This window comes from Anabrus simplex, chromosome 1, assembly GCF_040414725.1.
Source record: "Anabrus simplex isolate iqAnaSimp1 chromosome 1, ASM4041472v1, whole genome shotgun sequence".
Classification (NCBI taxonomy): Eukaryota; Metazoa; Arthropoda; class Insecta; order Orthoptera; family Tettigoniidae; genus Anabrus; species Anabrus simplex.
In genome coordinates, this window is record NC_090265.1 from 381966531 (window position 1) to 381989699 (window position 23169).

General features: G+C 40.5%; 1 protein-coding gene across 4 annotated transcripts in view; it reads left to right on the plus strand.

The window, feature by feature from the left end:
* byn (brachyenteron) overlaps positions 1 to 23169 on the plus strand; it is a 132808-nt gene that overhangs the window by 72376 nt on the left and 37263 nt on the right. For all 4 annotated transcript variants that reach the window (XM_067143194.2, XM_067143225.2, XM_067143219.2 and 1 more), the window contains 2 exons: positions 12112 to 12246; positions 17551 to 17683. In XM_067143194.2, coding sequence (XP_066999295.1) covers positions 12112 to 12246; positions 17551 to 17683 — 268 coding nt within the window. The remainder of the gene's footprint in view (positions 1 to 12111; positions 12247 to 17550; positions 17684 to 23169) is intronic.

Here is a 23169-nt window from a genome sequence, read left to right on the forward strand (position 1 = left end):
TATCTCATTGATTAGTATATCAGGCAAAGTATTCACTGGCATCCTGGAAGGGAGGGTGCGATCAGTCGTTGAGAGGAAGTTGGATGAAAACCAGTGTGGTTTCAGACCACAGAGAGGCTGTCAGGATCAGATTTTCAGTATGTGCCAGGTAATTGAAAAATGCTACGAGAGGAATAGGCAGTTGTGTTTATGTTTCGTAGATCTAGAGAAAGCATATGACAGGGTACCAAGGGAAAGGATGTTCGCCATACTGGGGGACTATGGAATTAAAGGTAGATTATTAAAATCAATCAAAGGCATTTATGTTGACAATTGGGCTTCAGTGAGAATTGATGGCAGAATGACTTCTTGGTTCAGGGTACTTACAGGAGTTAGACAAGGCTGTAATCTTTCACCTTTGCTGTTTGTAGTTTACATGGATCATCTGCTGAAAGGTATAAAATGGCAGGGAGGGATTCAGTTAGGTGGAAATGTAGTACGGTAAGCAGTTTGGCCTATGCTGACGACTTGGTCTTAATGGCAGACTGTGCCGAAAGCCTGCAGTCTAATATCTTGGAACTTGAAAATAGGTGCAATGAGTATGGTATGAAAATTAGCCTCTCGAAGACTAAAGTGATGTCAGTAGGTAAGAAATTCAACAGAATCAAATGTCAGATTGGTGATACAAAGCTAGAACAGGTCGATAATTTCAAGTATTTAGGTTGTGTGTTCTCCCAGGATGGTAATATAGTAAGAGAGATTGAATCAAGGTGTAGTAAAGCAAATGCAGTGAGCTCACAGTTGCGATCAGCAGTATTCTGTAAGAAGGAAGTCAGCTCCCAGACGAAACTAACTTTACATCAGTCTGTTTTCAGACCAACTTTGCTTTACGGGAGCGAAAGCTGGGTGGACTCAGGGTATCTTATTCATAAGTTAGAAGTAACAGACATGAAAGTAGCGAGAATGATTGCTGGTACAAACAGGTGGGAACAATGACAGGAGGGTACTCGGAATGAGGAGATAAAGGCTCTTTAACAATTTGCATTTAATTTTCTAACAACTTGTTTAGCCCCATTTTTATCTCATCCGACCACATGTCTTTAAGATACCTAAAACTCTTGCCTAAGACTCTCTTACTACCTCTTCTCTTTACTTCCCTCTCATTCCTACCTAACCCAATATATACCAGACTATGATGAGACTTGATCCAATCCCCTACTTCAAAAGTCTTAATTTTATCTAGCATATCCTCTGTGCTGACTACCAAGTCTATCTTTTTAGCTCCTGGTTCCATTGTCCCATTGGATTGGCCCTTGGGTTGTAGATAGGGGTGGTCCAGTGTTCCACATCCCATTCAGTCATCATATGCTGCCACTTCCTTGACGTGAATTGACTTTCATTGTCTGATAGAATGTACCGTGGATAACCATAGTGGCTGAATACCTTATCCTGTAGAAGACTGGTGATGCGTTCCGTCATGGCTTCTGGTATCGGAAAGGCTTCCATCCATCTTGTGAAGAGGTTGGTGATTACTAGGAGTCCTGTTTTACCCCTTGGTGTTCTAGAGTAAGGACCCATCAAGTCCAGGGCTTTGACCTCCCAAGGGCGTTGTGGCCGTCTTCCTCACTGACTGGAATCTGCCTTCCTGTTGCTCGCCTTGGTGGAGGCACAGTTGTAACACCTTTTCACATAGTCAAGGATGTCTTTCTGCATGTTGACCCAGAAGAATCTTCGTCGGAAAGACTGATATGTCTCTTCTTCACCTCTTGGATGTCTGGCTTCAGTGCAGTCGTGGAACGTCTCAAGGATGTCCATCATGTGCTGCCTAGGGATCACCACTACTGCATGCATGTCGGAGAGGTAAGATCTGTACATTAACAGTCCTCCATCAACCCGGAGGTTCTTGTAGCACATCCTGAATTCCCTCGGGATGAGTCTACTATCGGTGTTCTGTCTCCTAATCCACTGCATCATGGTCCTACATGGCTTGTCTTGTTCTTGCCATTGCTTGATTACTTCCAGATCAAGTTCCTTCTTGAAGATCATAAGAACAGGTTCACTGGGTTCGCTCTGGTGTTTTTATGGAAACTCCCTCTTGAAAATGGTGTTCTAGCTTCAGGTTCCATCGCTGGGTACCTAGATAAACTGTCTGCTCCTATGTTAGTCAAACATGGGACATGACACACATCAAAGTCAAATTCTGCAATTAACAGAGCCCATCGCATCAGTTTATATTTTGAGCCAGAGACTGAGTTCAACCATTTGAGAGCTGCGTTATCAGTGTGCAGCTGGGACTTCCTTCCCTTCAAGTAGCCTCTGAATTTGCCCGTGGCCCACACCACGGTTAAGGATCCCTTTTTGGCAGTGTATTAGCATTGTTCAGTGGGAGATAGCTTTCTGCTGGCATACTCAATGATATCCCTTCCGCCATCACTCCTCTCCTGGAATAACACTGCTCCTAAACCGGAGTTGCTGGCGTCCATCTGCAGGTACATCTTCCGTTGAGGGTCGGGATGGGCCAGACGGGGAGCGTTGCATATCGCAGCCTTAACACCTTGGAATGGTGCCTCTTCCTTGCTGGTCCATCAGAACGGGCGGTTGTTATGGAGCAGATCAGTGAGTGGTATAGCCTTGTCTTCAAATTGTGGCATGAAACTGCTATACCATCCACACAAGCCGAGGAACTGACATACTCGTCGCTTGGTCCACGGGCATTCAGCTTCTTTGATAGCTCGATTCTTCTCCGGTTGCCTTTCTAAACCTTCAGATGTTAGGATATGGCCAAGATATTTTAGGGCCGACTGGGTGAAGTGACACTTCTCCAGTTGGCAAGTAAGTCCATGAATTTTCAGTCATTCCATCACTGTCTTCAGATGTACAAGGTGTTCTTGAAAATTCTTGTTGTAGAATAAGATGTCGAGATACACTTGGCAGAAATCTCCAATATATCTCGGCAATACCTTATCCATCAGTTGCATGAAGGTTGCAGGAGCATTCTTCAGTCCAAAAGGCATTACTGTAAACTGGTACAATCCTCTCGGTGTCATGAAGGCGGTCAGTGGCCTAGAACTTTTGTCGACCTCAACTTGCTAGTATCCGGAGTTGAGATCCAGTGTGCTGAAAATCCTAGATCCACTTACTTGTTTCAGTGAGTCTTTCAGGTCAGGCATGGGGTAGGCGTCACTAAAGGCTTTCTTGTTCAACACATTCGATACTCCCCATTCTTCTTCTTCTTCTTCTTCTTCTTCTTCTTCTTCTTCTTCGGTAGGACGATAGTTGAAGCCCAACAGGATGTAGAGGGTTCGATGAGACCTTGCCCTTCCATCTCTTGAACCTTCTGAATGACGAATTTGCGCTTATCCTGGTTGCTTGATGGGTGAGGAAATGCTGCATTCAATGGTGTGCGTTACCGTGGTAGTCCGTCCTATTTTACTGGTGATGACTTCTGGAAAGTCCTTTAAGGTGTGTCTCAGCTCCTCTTCTTCATTTGGTTGAAGATGTGATAACTGGATATCTCCCAGGTCTATGTCGACGTCCACATCATTGAGAGTCCAGAGATTTCCATTGTGCCAGGCGACCCTCAGACGTCTCTCTCCCCAAAAAAACTTCATGAGCTGCATAGTCTAGGATCACCTTGTATTCTACCAAAAAGTCATGACCTAATATAATGTCAGGTATTAGGTTCTGAATCACTGCAATGTTAACTACAATAGGCAGGTCTACGCATTTAGTGGTTAGGTTAGTCTGTCCTTATATGGAATAAGTTACCCTGTCCACGGCTCCCACTAGCCTTCCGAGATGGTAAGACTTCATAGGCGGCAGATAATCTGGCAACAGTTCCATTTATGAATGAGTGGCTTGCTTGGCTGTCGAGTATGGCTGAAAAATTCTCGTTGCTTATCCTCAAGATGATAGCTGGGCGAGGTTGGTCTATTCTGATCACAGTCTGACCAATCCTACTCAGAGCTGCTTGTCTGTCGGGTCTTGAGACGCATTCCTGTTCCCAGTCCCATCCCCCCTCAATCCAGAATGGGCCAGACCTTGTTTTCCGACTCCAAAGTGAGGCATTTGTTCTTCAGTTGTCCCGTTCTTCCACACTAGTAGCATTTTCTAACTGAGCTGGTCTCTTCCGTGGCTTTACCCTTGTGTTCTTCTTCCAACTGGGTGATGATTCTACGCAGATCATCAAAGGTTCTCAGTTGTGATACCTTCACTAGGGGTCTAATCTTGTTGTGGAGTAGCTCTACGATGTCCGGTAGGATCTCTTTCTCGTTTCCTTCAGGATGCAGCCACTTGAAGAGCTGGTACTTCTGGAGGAGGAACACGCTAGCTCTCATGCCGGTTGGTTGTGCATCAGTCAGTAGCTTCCTTTCCACAGAGCTCTCCACCCCTTTGGAATTAAACCTAGCAAGGAATTCCTCTTTAAGTCAGTCCAATTTAAGTTCAAGCCCTTCAATTTATTCTACCAAGTAGCGGCTTGCACCCTTAACTGCGGTGTGACGAGTTGAATGAAGATGTCCTCCAGTATTAGTCCTTCCCAGTAGACTGACCGATCCCTCTAAGAAGCTAGTCAGGTTCTCTTCCAGTCTCCCATGGAATTCTAGAAGGCTCTCTTTAATCACCTTCAGGTCTAGCTGTCCTGTTTTGCCGGTTAGATTTGAGGGGGTTGAAGGTGTGGTGATAGGTCCTGTTCGAAGTAATCTATCTTCTACCGCGTGAAGGATGGTCTCTCTCATGTTCTGAACATCTCCCTTGATGGTCGAAATCCAGTTTTCTGACATTCCTTCAATGGCAGGAATACGGCTCCCAAAATTTCCCTCGACGGCAGAAATTCTCCCCTCAACCTGTTGTTTGATGTCAGAAACCTGGATTTCCACCTCCTCCTTGAGGTTTGAGATGTCCCTATCCAGTTGGCTTACCCTACTATTGATCTGCTCAACCAGCCCCAGTTTTGACCTAACGTCCAATATCTGCTGCGTTAATTGGTTGGTGACATCGCTAATTTGGGAATTGATCTGGAAATTTTATCATCTACGGTTGAAATTTTTGATTATAGGCACTGTTCTACTTTGTAAACCTGCGTGTACACTTGAGATATTGGTCCAATTAAAACTGTATTAGCTTGAGAAATCTTGCCAACTACATCTGAAATTTTGTCATTTACTTTCAAAATGTTTTTGGAAATCTGTTCCATTATGGCAGAATTAACTTGTGAAATCTGTTCTGTCAAGGTGGAATTGAGTGTCTGTATCATGCTCATTATGTTGGAACACATTGTGGTCATATTTGCCTCATCTTCCGATGACAAGTCCGGTTGTTCGTCCACCTCGATAAAAAGAACCTTTCGGGATCATCATTTTTAATGAGACATTCTTGTAGCCGTGTCTTCAATGATCTCTTACTGCCATTCATCGGAAGATTTCATTTGCGAGTTCACCTTGAAGTTGTTTTACAGACATATTTTCCAGTATCACTTTCATTTTATTCTGATTTCCATTTACACTCATATTCACTACAGAAAATTATTCTTACGTCTTGTCACAGTCGCCAATTATCGTATTCACAAACACGCACACATGAGGTGCTGTCAGTTGTGTGCACTGTTTTTTTTACAAATTATATATACATTAATAGCTGCCCATGAAATGAACCACCATCTTGAACTCAATTGACTATGGAACACTTGACAAGATCACATGTGGTACCTACCGAAACAACATAACCACTTCAACGGTAAAACCACAACATGATATCACATACTTAACTCGACTAACAACTCTCACTCACAACTCGACTCAACTCAACTAAACAACCCAAGACTGTCCTTGTATATACCTTGCCCGGTGAGGCTTCCAGAAAAGTATGACACAACATGCTTTCTCGTATCTTCTCGAGTCTCCAATAACCTATATACAAATGAATAGAACATTCTGTAAAACTCAAGTAACATCAGAATAAAGACGTGTTGTTCTAGACTCTTACCCTGTGTTGCACAACATTACATTGGATTTATACATCATATTTATAGGTAATAATAAATTAAATACTATTAATTACATGATCTTACTTTAAATAAAGTCGTATTGATAAACATACAGCAGAATTATCGTGACATAACCTCACATGTTCTTTTTCACAAGACAAATCATACAACATAAATGATACGACCACGATTAATTCGAAATAAAGTCCGTACATAACTACGTAGATAATAACATACATACATACATACATACATACATACATACATACATACATACATACATACATACATACATACATACATACATACATACATTATCATTATAGACTGTTATGCCTTTCAGCGTTCAGTCTGCAAGCCTCTGAGAATTTACTACACGTCGCCACAATCCTCGTATTTGCAACTAGTGTTGTGGCCTCATTTAGTTCTATACCTCTTATCTTTAAATCGTTAGAAACTGAGTCTAACCATCATTGTCTTGGTCTCCCTCTGCTTCTCTTACCCTCCATAGCAGAGTCCATTATTCTCCTAGGTAACCTATCCTCCTCCATTCGCCTCACATGACCCCACCACCGAAGACGGTTTATGCATACAGCTTCATCCATCGAGTTCATTTCTAAATTAGCCTTTATCTCCTCATTCCAACCCTCCTGCTATTGTTCCTACCTGATTGTACCAGCAATCATTCTTGCTACTTTCAAGTCTGTTACTTCTAACTTATGAATAAGATATCCTGAGTCCACCCAACTTTCGCTCCCGTAAAGCAAAGTTGGTCTGAAAACAGACCGATGTAAAGATAGTTTTGTCTGGGAGCTGACTTCCTTCTTACAGAATACTACTGATCGCAACTGCGAGCTCACTGCATTAGCTTTACGACACCTTGATTCAATGTAGGATGCTAAAAGGTTAGTTTTTTCCACCTATTCAATACATATAAATTTTATAAATTAGGAATTTATTGTTGATTCCACTTGAGACATGTTTCGCCCTTCATTGAGGGCATCATCAGTCAAAATATCACCTCAAGGTAAAAAATCAGGTAACTGGTTAGTAGTTGACGGTACAAATTAATACATATTATTAATACAATTACAAAAATTAAGTATGGGAAATAGTTGTACAAAAGTGATGGTTGAACATATAGGTTTATAGATGAAAAGTCAGCACCAATGCCTAAAATTAACATAGTAGAGTTCGGCAGTGGTGCTCTGGAGAAACAGTTGAACAATGTAAATACTGTATAGTTACCAACCTTTGACATTAATTTTTGGATACAAACATTGACGCCGAACACTACACCTTTTCTCCCTTAATTGTTTTAATGTAAATATTTTTTAACTTTTTATTTCCCTATGATTGTGTCAACTGTTTCTCCAGAGCACCACTGCCGAACTCTTACTATGTTAATTTTAGGCATTGGTGCTGACTTTTCATCTATAAACCTATATGTTCAACCATCACTTTTGTACAACTATTTCCCATACTTAATTTTTGTAATTGTATTAATAATATGTATTAATTTGTACCGTCAACTACTAACCAGTTACCTGATTTTTTACCTTGAGGTGATATTTTGACTGATGATGCCCTCAATGAAGGGCGAAACATGTCTCAAGTGGAATCAACAATAAATTCCTAATTTATAAAATTTATATGTATTGAATAGGTGGAAAAAACTAACCTTTTAGCATCCTACATTCAGTATCTTCAATACGGATAGCAATGATTTTTATCACTTGCAACCTTGATTCAATCTCTCTTACTATATTACCATCCTGGGAGAACACACAACCTAAATACTTGAAATTATCGTCCTGTTCTAGCTTTGTACCACCAATCTGACATTCAGTTCTGTTGAATTTCTTACCTACTGACATCAATTTAGTCTTCAAGAGGCTAATTTTCATACCATACTCATTGCACCTATTTTCAAGTTCCAAGATATTAGACTGCAGGCTTTCGGCACAGCCTGCCATTAAGACCAAGTCGTCAGCATAGGCCAAACTGCTTACTGTACTACATTTCCACCTAACTGAATCCCTCCCTGCTATTTTATACCTTTCAGCAGATGATCCATGTAAACTATGAACAGCAAATGTGAAAGATTACAGCCTTGTCTAACCCCTGTAAGTATCCTGAACCAAGAACTCATTCTACCATCAATTCTCACTGAAGCCCAATTGTCAACATAAATGCCTTTGATTGATTTTAATCATCTACCTTCAATTCCATAGTCCCCCAGAATAATGAACATCTTTTCCCTCGGTACCCTGTCATATGCTTTCTCTAGATCTATTCCTCTCGTAGCATTCTTTAATTACCTGGAGCATACTGAAAATCTGATCCTGACAGCCTCTCTGTGGTCTGAAACTGTTGTATACAAGATAAGGTATACTGGAACACAACATATATTTATTGCTTCAACACCGAGCTCGATAGCTGCAGTCGCTTAAGTGCGGCCAGTATCCAGTATTCGGGAGATAGTAGGTTCGAACCCCACTGTCGGCAGCTCTGAAAATGGTTTTCCGTGGTTTCCCATTTTCACACCATGCAAATGCTGGGGCTGTACCTTAATTAAGGCCACGGTCGCTTCATTCCCACTCCTAGCTCTTTCCTGCCCCATCGTCGACATAAGACCTATCTGTGTCGGTGCGACGTAAAGCAACTAATAAATAAAAAATATTGCTTCAGTATGACTTTATACAATATATACATGAATTTAACTTAAACTTGTTTTGAAGCTGAGTAAATTCGCAAGTAATTAATCTTGATAGTAGACTGAGAGTCTGTAGAAATGTACACTTTTTACACATTAACTTTATGTACACTCGAAGTTATCTTGATGAGATAGTTTGTAAAAGGGTAGAGTTCATGATAGTTGAAAACTATCAGTTTTATAAGTGTAACTTGCCATGAAAGTTCCTACTAACATAATGCAGTTATTTCTATTGGCTTGTCATGAAATTACATGAATATTCACAATTAGAGAATCTAATGTAGGTGTCGGAGCTGAGTGAGGACTGAGGATGTGTAGAATACAGGCATCGGGGCTCAACGTGGCCGAGACACATGTTTAAGAGGGATAACCTCTGTGTTCGACGTTCAGTGTAATCTGGTGCTGGACACTGGAGAGTCCTACTAAGTGGCTGCCAGGTGCTCCTTTTATAGTGCAGACCGACATCATAAGCACGCGCACTGGAGTCGTCTCGTAGAGTCTCGCATAATCCAAGCTGCGGCGTGCGCGGTGCTGGCTGGCGCAAAGCTAGGAGCGCGAAGGACACACAACAGAAACCACACTGGTTTTCATCCAACTTCCTTTCAACGACTGATCACACCCTCCCTTCCAAGATACCAGTGAATACTTTGCCTGGTATACTAGTCAATGAGATACCTCGATAGTTGTTGCAATCCTTCCTGTTCCCTTGCTTATAGATAGGTGCAATTATTGCTTTTGTCCAATCTGAAGGTATCTTACTAACACTCCACGCTAATTTTACTACTCTATGAAGCCATTTCATCCCTGCCCTCCCACTATACTTCACCATTTCAGGTCTAATTTCATCTATTCCTGCTGCCTTATGACAATGGAGCTTTTTTACCATCCTTTCCACTTCCACCAACATCATTTTCCTCCTCCCCATGAGCTTGGCTGTTTGCAACACTACCCTGATGATTTCCTTTTACATTGAGAAGATGTTCAAAATATTCCCTCCACCTCTCCAGTGATTCCCTGGGATCTATTACGAGTTCACCTGAATTACTCAAAATACTGTTTATTTCATTTTTCCCTCCCTTCCTAAGATTCTTTATTACTGTCCAGAAAGGTTTCCCTGCTGCTTGACCTAGCCTTTCCAGGTTATTACCAAAATCTTCCCATGACTTCTTTTTGGATTCAACAACTATTTGTTTCGCTCTGTTTCTTTCATCTACGTACAAATCCCTGTCTGTCTCGGCCCTTGTTTGGAGTCATTTCTGATAAGCCTTCTTTTTACGTTTACAGGCTGCTCTCACTTCATCATTCCACCAAGATGTTTGCCTTTTCCCATCTTTACACACAGTTGTTCCTAGACATTCCCTTGCTGTTTCTACTACAGCAACCCTGTATGCCACCCATTCACTTTCTATATCCTGAACCTGCTTACTGTCTACTGTTCGAAATTTCTCACTAATCGTATCCATGTACTTCTGTCTAATTTCCTCATCCTGGAGATTTTCTACCCTTATTCGTTTGCAGACAGATTTCACTTTCTCTACCCTAGGCCTAGAGGTACTTAGTTCACTACAGATCAGATAGCGGTCTGTATCATCGAAAAATCCGCGGAAAACTCGTATATTCCTAACAGATTTCCTGAATTCGAAGTCGGTTAAGATATAGTCTATTATGGATCTGGTACTCCTAGCCTCCCATGTGTAACGGTGAATAGCCTTATGCTTGAAGAATGCATTCGTAACAGCTAAACCCATACTAGCACAGAAGTCCAGCAAACACTTCCCATTCCCATTAGCTTCCATATCTTCCCCACATTTACCAATCACCCTTTCATATCCTTCAGTTCTATTCCCAACTCTCACATTGAAATCGCCCATTAGCACTATTCTATCCTTGCTGTTGACCCTGACCGCAATGTCACTCAATGCTTCATAAAACTTGTCAACTTCATCCTCCTCTGCACCCTCACATGGTGAATACACTGAGACAATTCTCGTCCTAATTCCTCCAACTGACAAATCTACCCACATCATTCGCTCTTTTATGTGCCTGTTGCGTGCAATGGTATTCCTGATAAAGAGCCCTACCCCAGACTCTGCCCTTCCCTTTCTAACACCCGCCAAGTACACTTTATAATCTCCTATCTCTTCCTCGTTATCTCCCCTTACCCGAATATCACTTACTCCTAGCACATCCAGATGCATCCTCTGTGCTGACTCAGCCAGTTCTACTTTCTTTCTTCCATAAGCCCCATTAATACTGATAGCTCCCCATCGAATTCCATTTCGTTCGCCAAGTTGTTTCCAAGGAGACCCTCGCCTGTCAAATGGGAGTGGGACTCCATTACTCACATAGGTCCGAGGCTTGCTTAAAGTGTTCTGAGCTCGGTAAATTCATGAAGCAGGACGCTGCCCTACTTGCACATAGTCCAAGTGAGGATCTCTCCTCTAACGGGTTATGGACCACCGGTGAATTGTATAGTCCTAGCCGCCTGAGCACAAGGAGGGCCACAACTCAGAATATGGCCGAGATGCCCACTCCCATTCCATAGCAACTGGTATCCCGACTCTCAGGACCACTTACTAGGCCACTCAGCCGTTGCCCATGGTTCACGAACTAGGACGTGACTACAGTACCCCCCCAAAGAAAACCATTGTAAATAATAACAATAGGAATAATAGAAACAATAGGAATAATAGTAGACATAAATGACTTCATAAATCGAAATACAGCATATATAGCCTCACCCCATAAGCAATAATAATAATAATAATAATAATAATAATAATAATAATAATAATAATAATAATAATAATAATAATAATAATAATAATAATAATAATAATAATAATAATAATAATAATAATAGTAATAATAATAATAATAATAGTAATAATAATACCACCTACTGACTGAGATGTTGCAATAAGCATCTATTGGGCTGCAATTACACAACTACCTTCACTTAGGGTACCTAATGTCAAGGGTGTATGTGGGTTCAAGTGAAGTGAGCAGAGTCATACTGTATCAACATTGGCCTTGCTTGTTTGCAAGCTCGAGGGAAATGGGTGGGGATAGGCCAGTTATTCCTGGGCTACCCTGTGGTTCATCTTTCTGGACTGGGTTTCATTTCTCAGAAAAGTAAGTAAGAAATTTATGAATGCAATTAACACTTCCCTGGTAAGTTTTTAACTTCCACTTCTTCATTAACCTCATACCTGTATACATTTTGCATTCAGACTTTGCTATTTGATTACCTAAACGTGATTTTATTTTGCTAGCAAATCTTCATGAGCTATCAATTCAATACAGAATTTTTTAATAAAATGTCACCCTGACTTCTCAAAACTTTACAGATTTAAAGAGTTCAGTAATGAAATTGTCCCTATGCCAAATTATATGGTCAGTGTGTTTTGCATGCTTTTCTGTTATTTTTCAGATAATGCTCAATTCTCTCCACAAGTATGAGCCTCGAGTGCATCTTGTTAAGGTTGGCACAGAACCAAGAAGAATTCTCACATTCCCCTTTCCTGAAACACAGTTCATTGCTGTCACTGCATACCAAAATGAAGAGGTAGGTTAGCACAAAAGGTACATTTTTCTTATGCACTTTTGTCTTGAAAGTAATACTCCCAATCCATGCAAATCCAGATCAAGCTCAGAGCATGATAAGTTCTATAATGACTCTAATGGTTACTCAGACAACAAAATAGGTGAGCTGAAGTGGCTGAAGTTACAGGATATTTTCTAAACAATAACAACAATAATAATAATAATGCAGGTAGCGGGTAGAGACACTCTTTGAGTCAGCTCTACTTCAAGGTGTGGCAACCCTGCCTACATAAGTCTCAGAGTTCACAGACCCAGTGTGTAGCATCTGATTTGGGTCCCAGCTCAGTGTTTGGAGTGAAGACTTAAATTGTATCTGTGCCAGAGAAGGTGGGTTTCACATAGGTAATGAAAGAGACAGCACAGAACTAAATTAGGAGCTCATTGTGGTCAGCTGTTGATTTGTGCTCCAGATCTTACCAGTCTGCTTCTTTGGGCCTCACTCCACAAACTATAATCTTCACACAAACTACCATAATGAGAAAATAGAAGTCAAATGATACTAACCCAGCCAGTTCAATCTGGACCAGTTAAATTCTGGTCTGAGCAGGCCATCAAAATGTAAAGGCGGTTTCACCATCGTGTTGGGATCAGTCAGAATATTTTGAATGAAGAAGTATTTCTTTGGCATAAACATCCTCCTTAGGGCTGACAAACAAATGGGATTTGTACTGGACGAGTACCAAATAAAACTGGCAGTTCGAGAAATAATGTTCACTTCAGAAGAAGTGTCCACAATGGGCAACTATAAAATACTTTTTTTTTTACAAGTTGCTTTACGTCGCACCGACACAGATAGGTCTTACAGCGACAATAGGACAGGAAAGGGCTAGGAGTGGGCAGGAAATGGCCATGGCCTTTAATTAAGGTACAGCCCCAGCCTGGTGTGAAAATGGGAAACCACAGAAAACTATCTTCAGGGCTAATAACAGCGGGGTTCAAACCCACTAATCTCCCAAATACTGGATACTAGACACACTTAACTAGCAACTACAGCTATCAAGCGCAGTACAAAATACTGACAGGCCTACCAGCCATCAGGGAGAAAATTTCTGGTGACAAGAGGAAGTCCCCGACAATCTGGGAACAGTCTTTTTGTTTACAAGACTATGATAGATGTCATTATTGATTTCAGGTTCCCAACCACAAAGCTTTTGATTTAAAACCTTAAACGTGGAAACAAATTTACTTTTGTGATACTCAATGCCCATGCTCCAATAAATAAGGTAAACAAAAAGAATATGAAAAAAGTCAAAGAATTTTGGCTCTTACCTGTAAGGAAACTGTTGCAAGAAGAAATTCTAATGGGCAGCTTCAACACATGGTTTGAGAAAGAAAAGAAATACAGGAAAATAGTTAGAGGATATCTGAGACATAAAAGTACAAACCTGAAGAACAAAGGCTGACTGAAGTTTGTGATCTGTTCAGTCTGAAGTTAATGTTGACCTGGTTCAAGAAAAGATGATGATAATGAGGATGCTTGTTGTTTAAAGGGGCCTAACATCTAGGTCATTGGCCCCTAATGGTACAAAATGAGATATAATGTAATGAAAATTTAAAAGTCCAAAATCCTTCACATACCAGAATTCAAAACATGAGGATGGATATGAATGTAAAACAATCAGTGGATCCGACCCGCAATGTTCCACATTTCCAGACACCAACGTTAAACAATAGTATTACTGACCAAGAGACTGCTTCTGAAGCACAGTTCTGAATCGATGATGCTTGTAGTCTAAAGAGGTCCAAAATCCAAGTCATCGGCCCCTCATAATGGTACTCATTGCTAGGAAAATAGAACAATGGTATTTGACATGTTGCGGTACTAATCAAATGTAGCGTGCACTTGCGGTATTCCACACATTATGGTACTACTTACAGGTAATGTAATGCACACATGTAACATAGACGTATGGTGTTTCTCACATTGTGGAGCCATTTACAGGCAACGAAAACCTTTGGTGTTCATTACATAAGTGTACTAACTAGAGGGACTCGTACTATCCTGTGGTGTTCCTCACATAGTGGAAACTAATCATAGGCAAAGAAGAACCATAGTGACGCTCACCCATGGTGTCGCTCATATAGTGGTACTAATCACAGGTACTGTAAAAGCCACAAGCACACACTGTCGCTACTAATCACAAACCTATTATGTACCTAACATAGTGGTACTACACGCAAGTAAAAGCGACCCATGGTGTTCCCCGCGTGTTGGTACTAATTACAAGTAGTTTCATGGTTCTAATTCGATCATCCCTTGGTTGCCCCTTTTAGTCACCTCTTACGACAGGCAGGGGATAGCGTAGGTGTATTCTTCATCTGCGTCCCCTACCCACGCTTTGATTCAAGAAAAGAACTAAAAGGTTGATAACTTGGCAGTCGCGAATCCCTGCTTGGGAGAATTTCAAATTGATCACATGGCAATCTCCAGCCACCAGAAAATAAAGAATGTCAGGGTCAAAAGAGAACCAGTGTAGACTCAGACCATTACCTGTCTAGGGTGAAGATAAAGTTCATATCCAAAACCATTGAGTGAACCTCTGCCTGTCTAGGGTGAAGATAAAGTTCATATCCAAAACCACTAAGAGAACCTCATTTAAAATCAGAAGATTTAGGACCAAAAAGACAGTCAAGAAATCATAAGAAGTGCCAGAAAAAGCTTGAATGCTTGGACTCGTACAAACCAGAAGATACTCAGAAAATTCAGAAGCCAGCCGAATGTACATTATTTCTGGCAAAGAAGAGAAAAGATCTCTGGTGGAAGAACAAGTGTGACGAAGCACTTCAGGAAATATCCAGAGCATGGAACAGATGGCACTCTAACCGTAAAGACTTTGAGGAATTTAAAGCACAGGGGTAACGCACAGCCAAAACCCCAAGAATGCAAGGTAACATTATGAAAGAAAAGGACAACTTAACTGCATATTTTAAGAAATATAATACCAGAGAATTTTTCTGAGTTTTTAAGAATAAAACTAAGGGATTTACTCCTAGGAACCTAGATTTCAAGAGTGAGGATCGAAAGCTCATGATGACCAACAAGAAAAGTTGCAAACACTTAGCTTGTTATTTACAGAAACTTTTGAACTGTGAAACACCCTGAGGAAGGACTTATTTTTAGAACACCCATAGAAAAACTGCAGAATTCATATCCTACTGACAAAGAAGAAATTAAGGTTTTAAATAAAGAGCGAATAAATAACAAGGCTCCAAGGAAAGATTCTATCATGGCAGAATTGTATGCAAGCAAAAAAATGTGGTTAAACAGTTGGAAGACTTTTCGCTCATATTTGGACAACAGAAGAGATCTCAAAGAAGTGCAACCACTTTTCAGGAAAAATCAAAAACTCATCCCCACTGGCTTAAAGAACTGCATGAAGATCTAAATAAAGAACGAAAGCATGAACCCCAAATAAATTCATGACACAGCTATCTTCACAGAGAAAGTTGCAGATTTGAGGGAGACATCCCCCTAAACCACACATCATCTCGGTGGAAGAGCGACACAAGAGAAGCCTGAGATTGAAAGACCTTTGGCTATAAAGTAAAGAAAAAGCTATGTCTCCAAAAGGAAAATAACACGGGGTGAGTTGGCCGTGTGGTTAGGGTGAGTTGGCCGTGCGGTTAGGGGCACGCAGCTGTGAGCTTGCATCTGGGAGATAGTGGGTTCAAATCCCACTGTCAGCAGCCCTGAAGATGGTTCTCCGTGTTTTCACATTTTCACACCAAGCAAATGCTGGGACTGTACCTTAATTAAGGCCACAGCCGCTTCCTTCCAACTCCTAGGCCTTTCTATCCCATCGTCGCCATAAGACCTATCTGTGTCAGTGCAACGTAAAGCCACTAGCAAAAGAAGAAAAAAAGAGAAAAAATAACCGGTAGTTTTTGTAGCTGTAACTTGTAACTGGCTGTATCAATGCAATAATAATTACTGTATGCGCACTTTTTAGTGATAGATTTTTGTACTCGGTTGAGGAGTAAGAAGGGAGCACTGCCGGTTCTGGTAGTACTGCCAACTGAATGGAAATGAAATCTGAATTGAATCGATAATATGATCGATCGATTTGAATTTTCTAAACCTTTATTATCTTACACCAACAACTGTGTCACACACACAATATATAATACTATATAACATTTCCCGATGTGAAACGTGTTCCTAGCATGAATTCTATAGTTTGGCTTTGTTGTGTAAACAACAACAGTATGAGTACTTAAAGAGTACGCCAGATGTCGCACAGCGATGATAAGCGATTCTTTGTTTGTGTTTCAATTCCAATACGAATCTCGAAGATAACCAAAGTCGACCAATTCAGCGCTAGGGTGTAAATCTATCGCTAATAAGTGCGCAGATAATATGCAAGTCTTTTGAGTAGACTTATAAATAAACTTTTTGACATTTCATTCTCCCTAACAGGTTGCACCATTGTAGTTAACTACAGCCAGGACTCCTATCAACAAAACTGAAATTCTACTTAGATGAGTTAGAACATTAGAATACTTGCATGGAACGTTAAGATAATTTAATCAAATGAACACCTCATGTGTTCATAAGAGTTCTTTTACATGCCGTCACAAACACCATGCTGTGCTGTGAATTTTCATCACCATCCTCAGCCAGGATCAAACTTATAATCTTGAGAGTGAGAAGCTGGAACAATAATTTCTCAACTATCAGCATCAGCATGATCTCCAAGAGACTGTTTCATAGATGATAATAATTAGTAAAGCCACACACTCACAGAACTAGTTCAGTTTTGTCAAACTTTGGAAATCAAAATGACCTTGCACCTAGGAACCTCCCCAGAGCTTTACTTACATGGTTCAAGTCGTGTAGTTGTATGCTTTCATTTGGAAGATGGTGAGTTTGAATCCCTCCTTTGGCAGCCCTGAAGATGCTTTTTCATTATTTCCTATTTTCACACCATGTACAGTAAATGCTATCAATCAATCAATACTGATCTGCATTTAGGGCAGTCGCCCAGGTGGCAGATTCCCTAGGACTATACCTCAATGTAGATCTTTCCAGTCCAAGCCTATCTCATCCTTTTATAACTGAAAACCTTTGGTATGTTAGTGCAGTGTTAAACCTCTAACAAAAAGAAGATAAAAATGAACTTTACCTAGTTGGTAAAGACTGCTCCTTTCAAATGAATATTTAAGGATAGGTATAATTATAATAATTTATTTCAGCAGTAATAGTTTTAGGACAATGTTGAATCTGGAATTCTACAATAAAGCCAGTTGCTTTTGTTTCTCATTGCAGGTTACATCACTGAAAATTAAATACAACCCTTTTGCAAAAGCTTTCCTTGATGCTAAAGAACGACCAGAAAGTTGTTACCAACGGGATTTTATGCCAAGCTACAGCCAGTCACAACAAACACAATATCCACAGTGTAAGGAATTATGATACTATTTTTGAATTGTTGTTGCTGACTTGATTTTTGTCTCTAGTTTCTTTTTCACTAGTGTATTTTCCTTGTTAATAATTTGTTAAATAGTATAGACATAGACATTATCATATGCCCCTTTCATGTCTAGAAAGGCTGTTGTTATAGTCTCTGAACATGTTTTAGCTAGCATAATGTCTGTAATTAGAATGTTGATAGTATCAGACACACTTCTTCCCTTAGCAAATGCAAATTGATGTTTGGGAATAAGATTATAATATTCTAGACACCATAGGAGTCGTTGTGGTAAAATTTGTTGAAATATTTTCTGTATACAAGAGCTTAAACAGATGCCTCTATAGCTGAGAGGGTCCTGAACGTTTTTAAAAAAGTGGGGAGGATGTTGAACACATACTTAACATATAAAGCTACAGTAGCAAAAATCCAAAGTATTTTTAATAAAAAATGCAGAAATTACCTGCATTGATGGGGTGAAAGTTCCTTTTGAAGATCATTGTAAGTACCTAATATAAGAAAAGATTTTCATTGGGGTAATCACATAAATATGATTGTATCCCAGAATGGGGATAATTATAAATTCATTCCATGAAGGCAGAATGGTTTGATATTCAAGGATGTCATTAAATTTCTCAATTATGTAATGTTTTGCTATTTGAGGCAGGGCTTGTAACATATTGCAGGAAATGTTGTCTTGAAGAATTTTTCTAGGCTCCAATGCTAAATTAAATTTATTCCTGGTTATAGGAATTAATAATGCGGAAAAATCTGTCAGAAAAATTGGACACACGATATTGGAAGGTGGGTTCAATGAAATCCGGCATGATGTTTCGATAAAACTGAAGTAATATGGGGCTCTTACATGCAGGAGAAAGGTTTGAGTCTAACAGATTATTATGCATATGTAAAACTAGCAAGATACCCGTCCTTCGCTACGGTATTAAATGAAATTTATAATTGAATGCTTAACGATTTATATATAATCCACCAAAATTTGCGATCTAACTCATTTTCTGAGAGAATCCGCCAAAATTCGTGATCTGATTCATTTTCTGAGAGATTACAGCACAGTTCCTCCCATTATTCAATCTTTCTTTTCAGCAATCGATTTCGTACTTCCCGGGCTAGGTCCAGGTATTCCACCCAGCCAGTTGGGTCCCTAAATCTTTGCCATCTTTTCCTATAAGCATTTTAATATGGTTCAAATCCTTGAGGAGATCCGGCGTGGTGTTGTCTTGGGTGCCTTGGCGGTACTGAACCCGCGACCGGACTCCAATCGTAGTCATTATCCGGCCAGAACCCGTTTCCAGCGTGGTCCGCACATTTTGACGGCGGTCCAGAACATTATTAACATTATTATTATTATTATTATTATTATTATTATTATTATTATTATTATTATTATTATTATTATTATTATTATTGATGGTCTGGAACCCACAGCAAGATCCAAGACTGCTTCTTGGTGGTAAATTACATCCTCTGCCATTGTCATTGCTGACAATATGACCAGCACCATCGTCGTGCGTAGGCAAGTGCGCGAGATTTCTGGCGACATGAATGATATACCAATATAAATGGTCCGTTATTGGACATTATAAATTTTCCAGCTAACTCATTCTTGGTTGCCAGCGTTTCGCCCTCGTGTGCTAGGGTGGGCTCATCAGTTGGTACCTAGCACACCTACCAATACGCTGGCTAGTGCATACCGTGGAGGCCACTGCGTAGGCTAACTGGAGCCACCGGCAGTGCCAATGCACTAAGAGACTTTGTCTCATTATCAAAAATTGATGCCTGCTTGGCCATCAGATGATATAGATGTTGATTCCCATAGGGAATCTGAAATATTTGTCCTGAATGAGTAAATTTATAATACCAATATAAATGGTACGTTATTGGACATTATAAATTTTCCAGCTAACTCATTCTTGGTTGCCAGCGTTTCGCCCTCGTGTGCTAGGGTGGGCTCATCAGTTGGTACCTAGCACACCTACCAATACGCTGGCTAGTGCATACCGTGGAGGCCACTGCGTAGGCTAACTGGAGCCACCGGCAGTGCCAATGCACTAAGAGACTTTGTCTCATTATCAAAAATTGATGCCTGCTTGGCCATCAGATGATATAGATGTTGATTCCCATAGGGAATCTGAAATATTTGTCCTGAATGAGTAAATTTATAATACCAATATAAATAGTCCGTTATTGGACATTATAAATTTTCCAGCTAACTCATTCTTGGTTGCCAGCGTTTCGCCCTCGTGTGCTAGGGTGGGCTCATCAGTTGGTACCTAGCACACCTACCAATACGCTGGCTAGTGCATACCGTGGAGGCCACTGCGTAGGCTAACTGGAGCCACCGGCAGTGCCAATGCACTAAGAGACTTTGTCTCATTATCAAAAATTGATGCCTGCTTGGCCATCAGATGATATAGATGTTGATTCCCATAGGGAATCTGAAATATTTGTCCTGAATGAGTAAATTTATAATACCAATATAAATGGTCCGTTATTGGACATTTTAAATTTTCCAGCTAACTCATTCTTGGTTGCCAGCATTTCGCCCTCGTGTGCTAGGGTGGGCTCATCAGTTGGTACCTAGCACACCTACCAATACGCTGGCTAGTGCATACCGTGGAGGCCACTGCGTAGGCTAACTGGAGCCACCGGCAGTGCCAATGCACTAAGAGACTTTGTCTCATTATCAAAAATTGATGCCTGCTTGGCCATCAGATGATATATATGTTGATTCTCTTAGTGCATTGGCACTGCCGGTGGCTCCAGTTAGCCTACGCAGTGGCCTCCACGGTATGCACTAGCCAGCGTATTGGTAGGTGTGCTAGGTACCAACTGATGAGCCCACCCTAGCACATGAGGGCGAAACGCTGGCAACCAAGAATGAGTTAGCTGGAAAATTTATAATGTCCAATAACAGACCATTTATATTGGTATTATAAATTTACTCATTCAGGACAAATATTTCAGATTCCCTATGGGAATCAACATCTATATACTCTCTTAGTGCATTGGCACTGCCGGTGGCTCCAGTTAGCCTACGCAGTGGCCTCCACGGTATGCACTAGCCAGCGTATTGGTAGGTGTGCTAGGTACCAACTGATAAGCCCACCCTAGCACACGAGGGCGAAATGCTGGCAACCAAGAATGAGTTAGCTGGAAAATTTATAATGTCCAATAACGGACCATTTATATTGGTATTATAAATTTACTCATTCAGGACAAATATTTCAGATTCCCTATGGGAATCAACATCTATATCATCTGATGGCCAAGCAGGCATCAATTTTTGATAATGAGACAAAGTCTCTTAGTGCATTGGCACTGCCGGTGGCTCCAGTTAGCCTACGCAGTGGCCTCCACGGTATGCACTAGCCAGCGTATTGGTAGGTGTGCTAGGTACCAACTGATGAGCCAACCCTAGCACACGAGGGCGAAACGCTGGCAACAAAGAATGAGTTAGCTGGAAAATTTATAATGTCCAATAACAGACCATTTATATTGGTATTATAAATTTACTCATTCAGGACAAATATTTCAGATTCCCTATGGGAATCAACATCTATATCATCTGATGGCCAAGCAGGCATCAATTTTTGATAATGAGACAAAGTCTCTTAGTGCATTGGCACTGCCGGTGGCTCCAGTTAGCCTACGCAGTGGCCTCCACGGTATGCACTAGCCAGCATATTGGTAGGTGTGCTAGGTACCAACTGATGAGCCCACCCTAGCACACGAGGGCGAAACGCTGGCAACCAAGAATGAGTTAGCTGGAAAATTTATAATGTCCAATAACGGACCATTTATATTGGTATTATAAATTTACTCATTGAGGACAAATATTTATGATTCCCTATGGGAATCAACATCTATATCACATGAATGATATACTTCCGTGAATTATTGACTTTATTATAGAGGTGAACAATTGCACGGCCAATGTCATTCCCATCGTTTATTCCAAATGTGTTTAAATTTTGATTTATATGCCAGGAGAATCTACTGCAATCTAATCAATCAATCAATCAATCAATACTGATCTGCATTTAGGGCAGTTGCCCAGGTGGCAGATTCCCTATCTGTTGCTTTCCTAGCCTTTTCCTAAATGATTTCAAAGAAATTGGAAATTTATTGAATATTTCCCTTGGTAAGTTATTCCAATCCCTAATTCTCCTTCCTAAAAATGAATATTTGCCCCAGTTTGTCCTCTTGAATTCCAACTTTATCTTCATATTGTGATCTTTCCTACTTTTATAAACGCCATTCAAACTTATTCGTCTACTAATATCATTCCACGCCATCTCTCTGCTGACAGCTCCTAACATACCACTTAGTCGAGCAGCTCTTCTTCTTTCTCTCAATTCTTCCCAACCCAAACATTGCAACATTTTTGTAACGCTACTCTTTTGTCGGAAATCACTCAGAACAAATCGAGCTGCTTTTCTTTGGATTTTTTCCAGTTCTTGACTCAGGTAATCCTGGTGAGGGTCCCATACACTTGAACCATACTCTAGTTGGGGTCTTACCAGAGACTTATATGCACTCTCCTTTACATCCTTACTACAACCCCTAAACACCCTCATAACCATGTGCAGAGATCGGTACCCTTTATTTACAATCCCATTTATGTGATTACCCCAATGAAGATATTTCCTTATATTAACACCTAGATACTTACAATGATCCCCAAAAGGAACTTTCACCCCATCAACGCAGTAATTAAAATTGAGAGGACATTTCCTATTTGTGAAACTCAAACCTGACTTTTAACCCCGTTTATCAACATACCATTACCTGCTGTCCATCTCACAACATTTTCGAGGTCACGTTGCAGTTGCTCACAATCTTGTAACTTATTTATCACTCTATAGAGAATAACATCATCCGCAAAATGCCTTACCTCCGATTCCACTCCTTTACTCATATCATTTATATATATAAGAAAACATAAAGGTCCGATAACACTGCCCTGAGGAACTCCCCTCTCAACTATTACAGGGTCAGACAAAGCTTCACCTACCCTAACTCTCTGAGATCTATTTTCTAGAAATATAGCAACCCATTCAGTCACTCTTTTGTCTAGTCCAATTGCACTCATTTTTGCCAGTAGTCTCCCATGATCCAACCTATCAAATGCTTTGGACAGGTCAATCGCGATACAGTCCATTTGACCTCCAGAATCCAAGATATCTGCTATATCTTGCTGGAATCCTACAAGTTGAGCTTCAGTGGAATAACCTTTCCTAAAACCGAATTGCCTTCTATTGAACCAGTTATTAATTTCACAAACATGTCTAATATAATTAGAAAGAATGCTTTCCCAAAGCTTACATACAATGCATGTCAAACTTACTGGCCTGTAATTTTCAGCTTTATGTCTATCACCCTTTCCTTTATACACTGGGGCTACTATAGCGACTCTCCATTCATCTGGTATAGCTCCTTCGACCAAACAATAATCA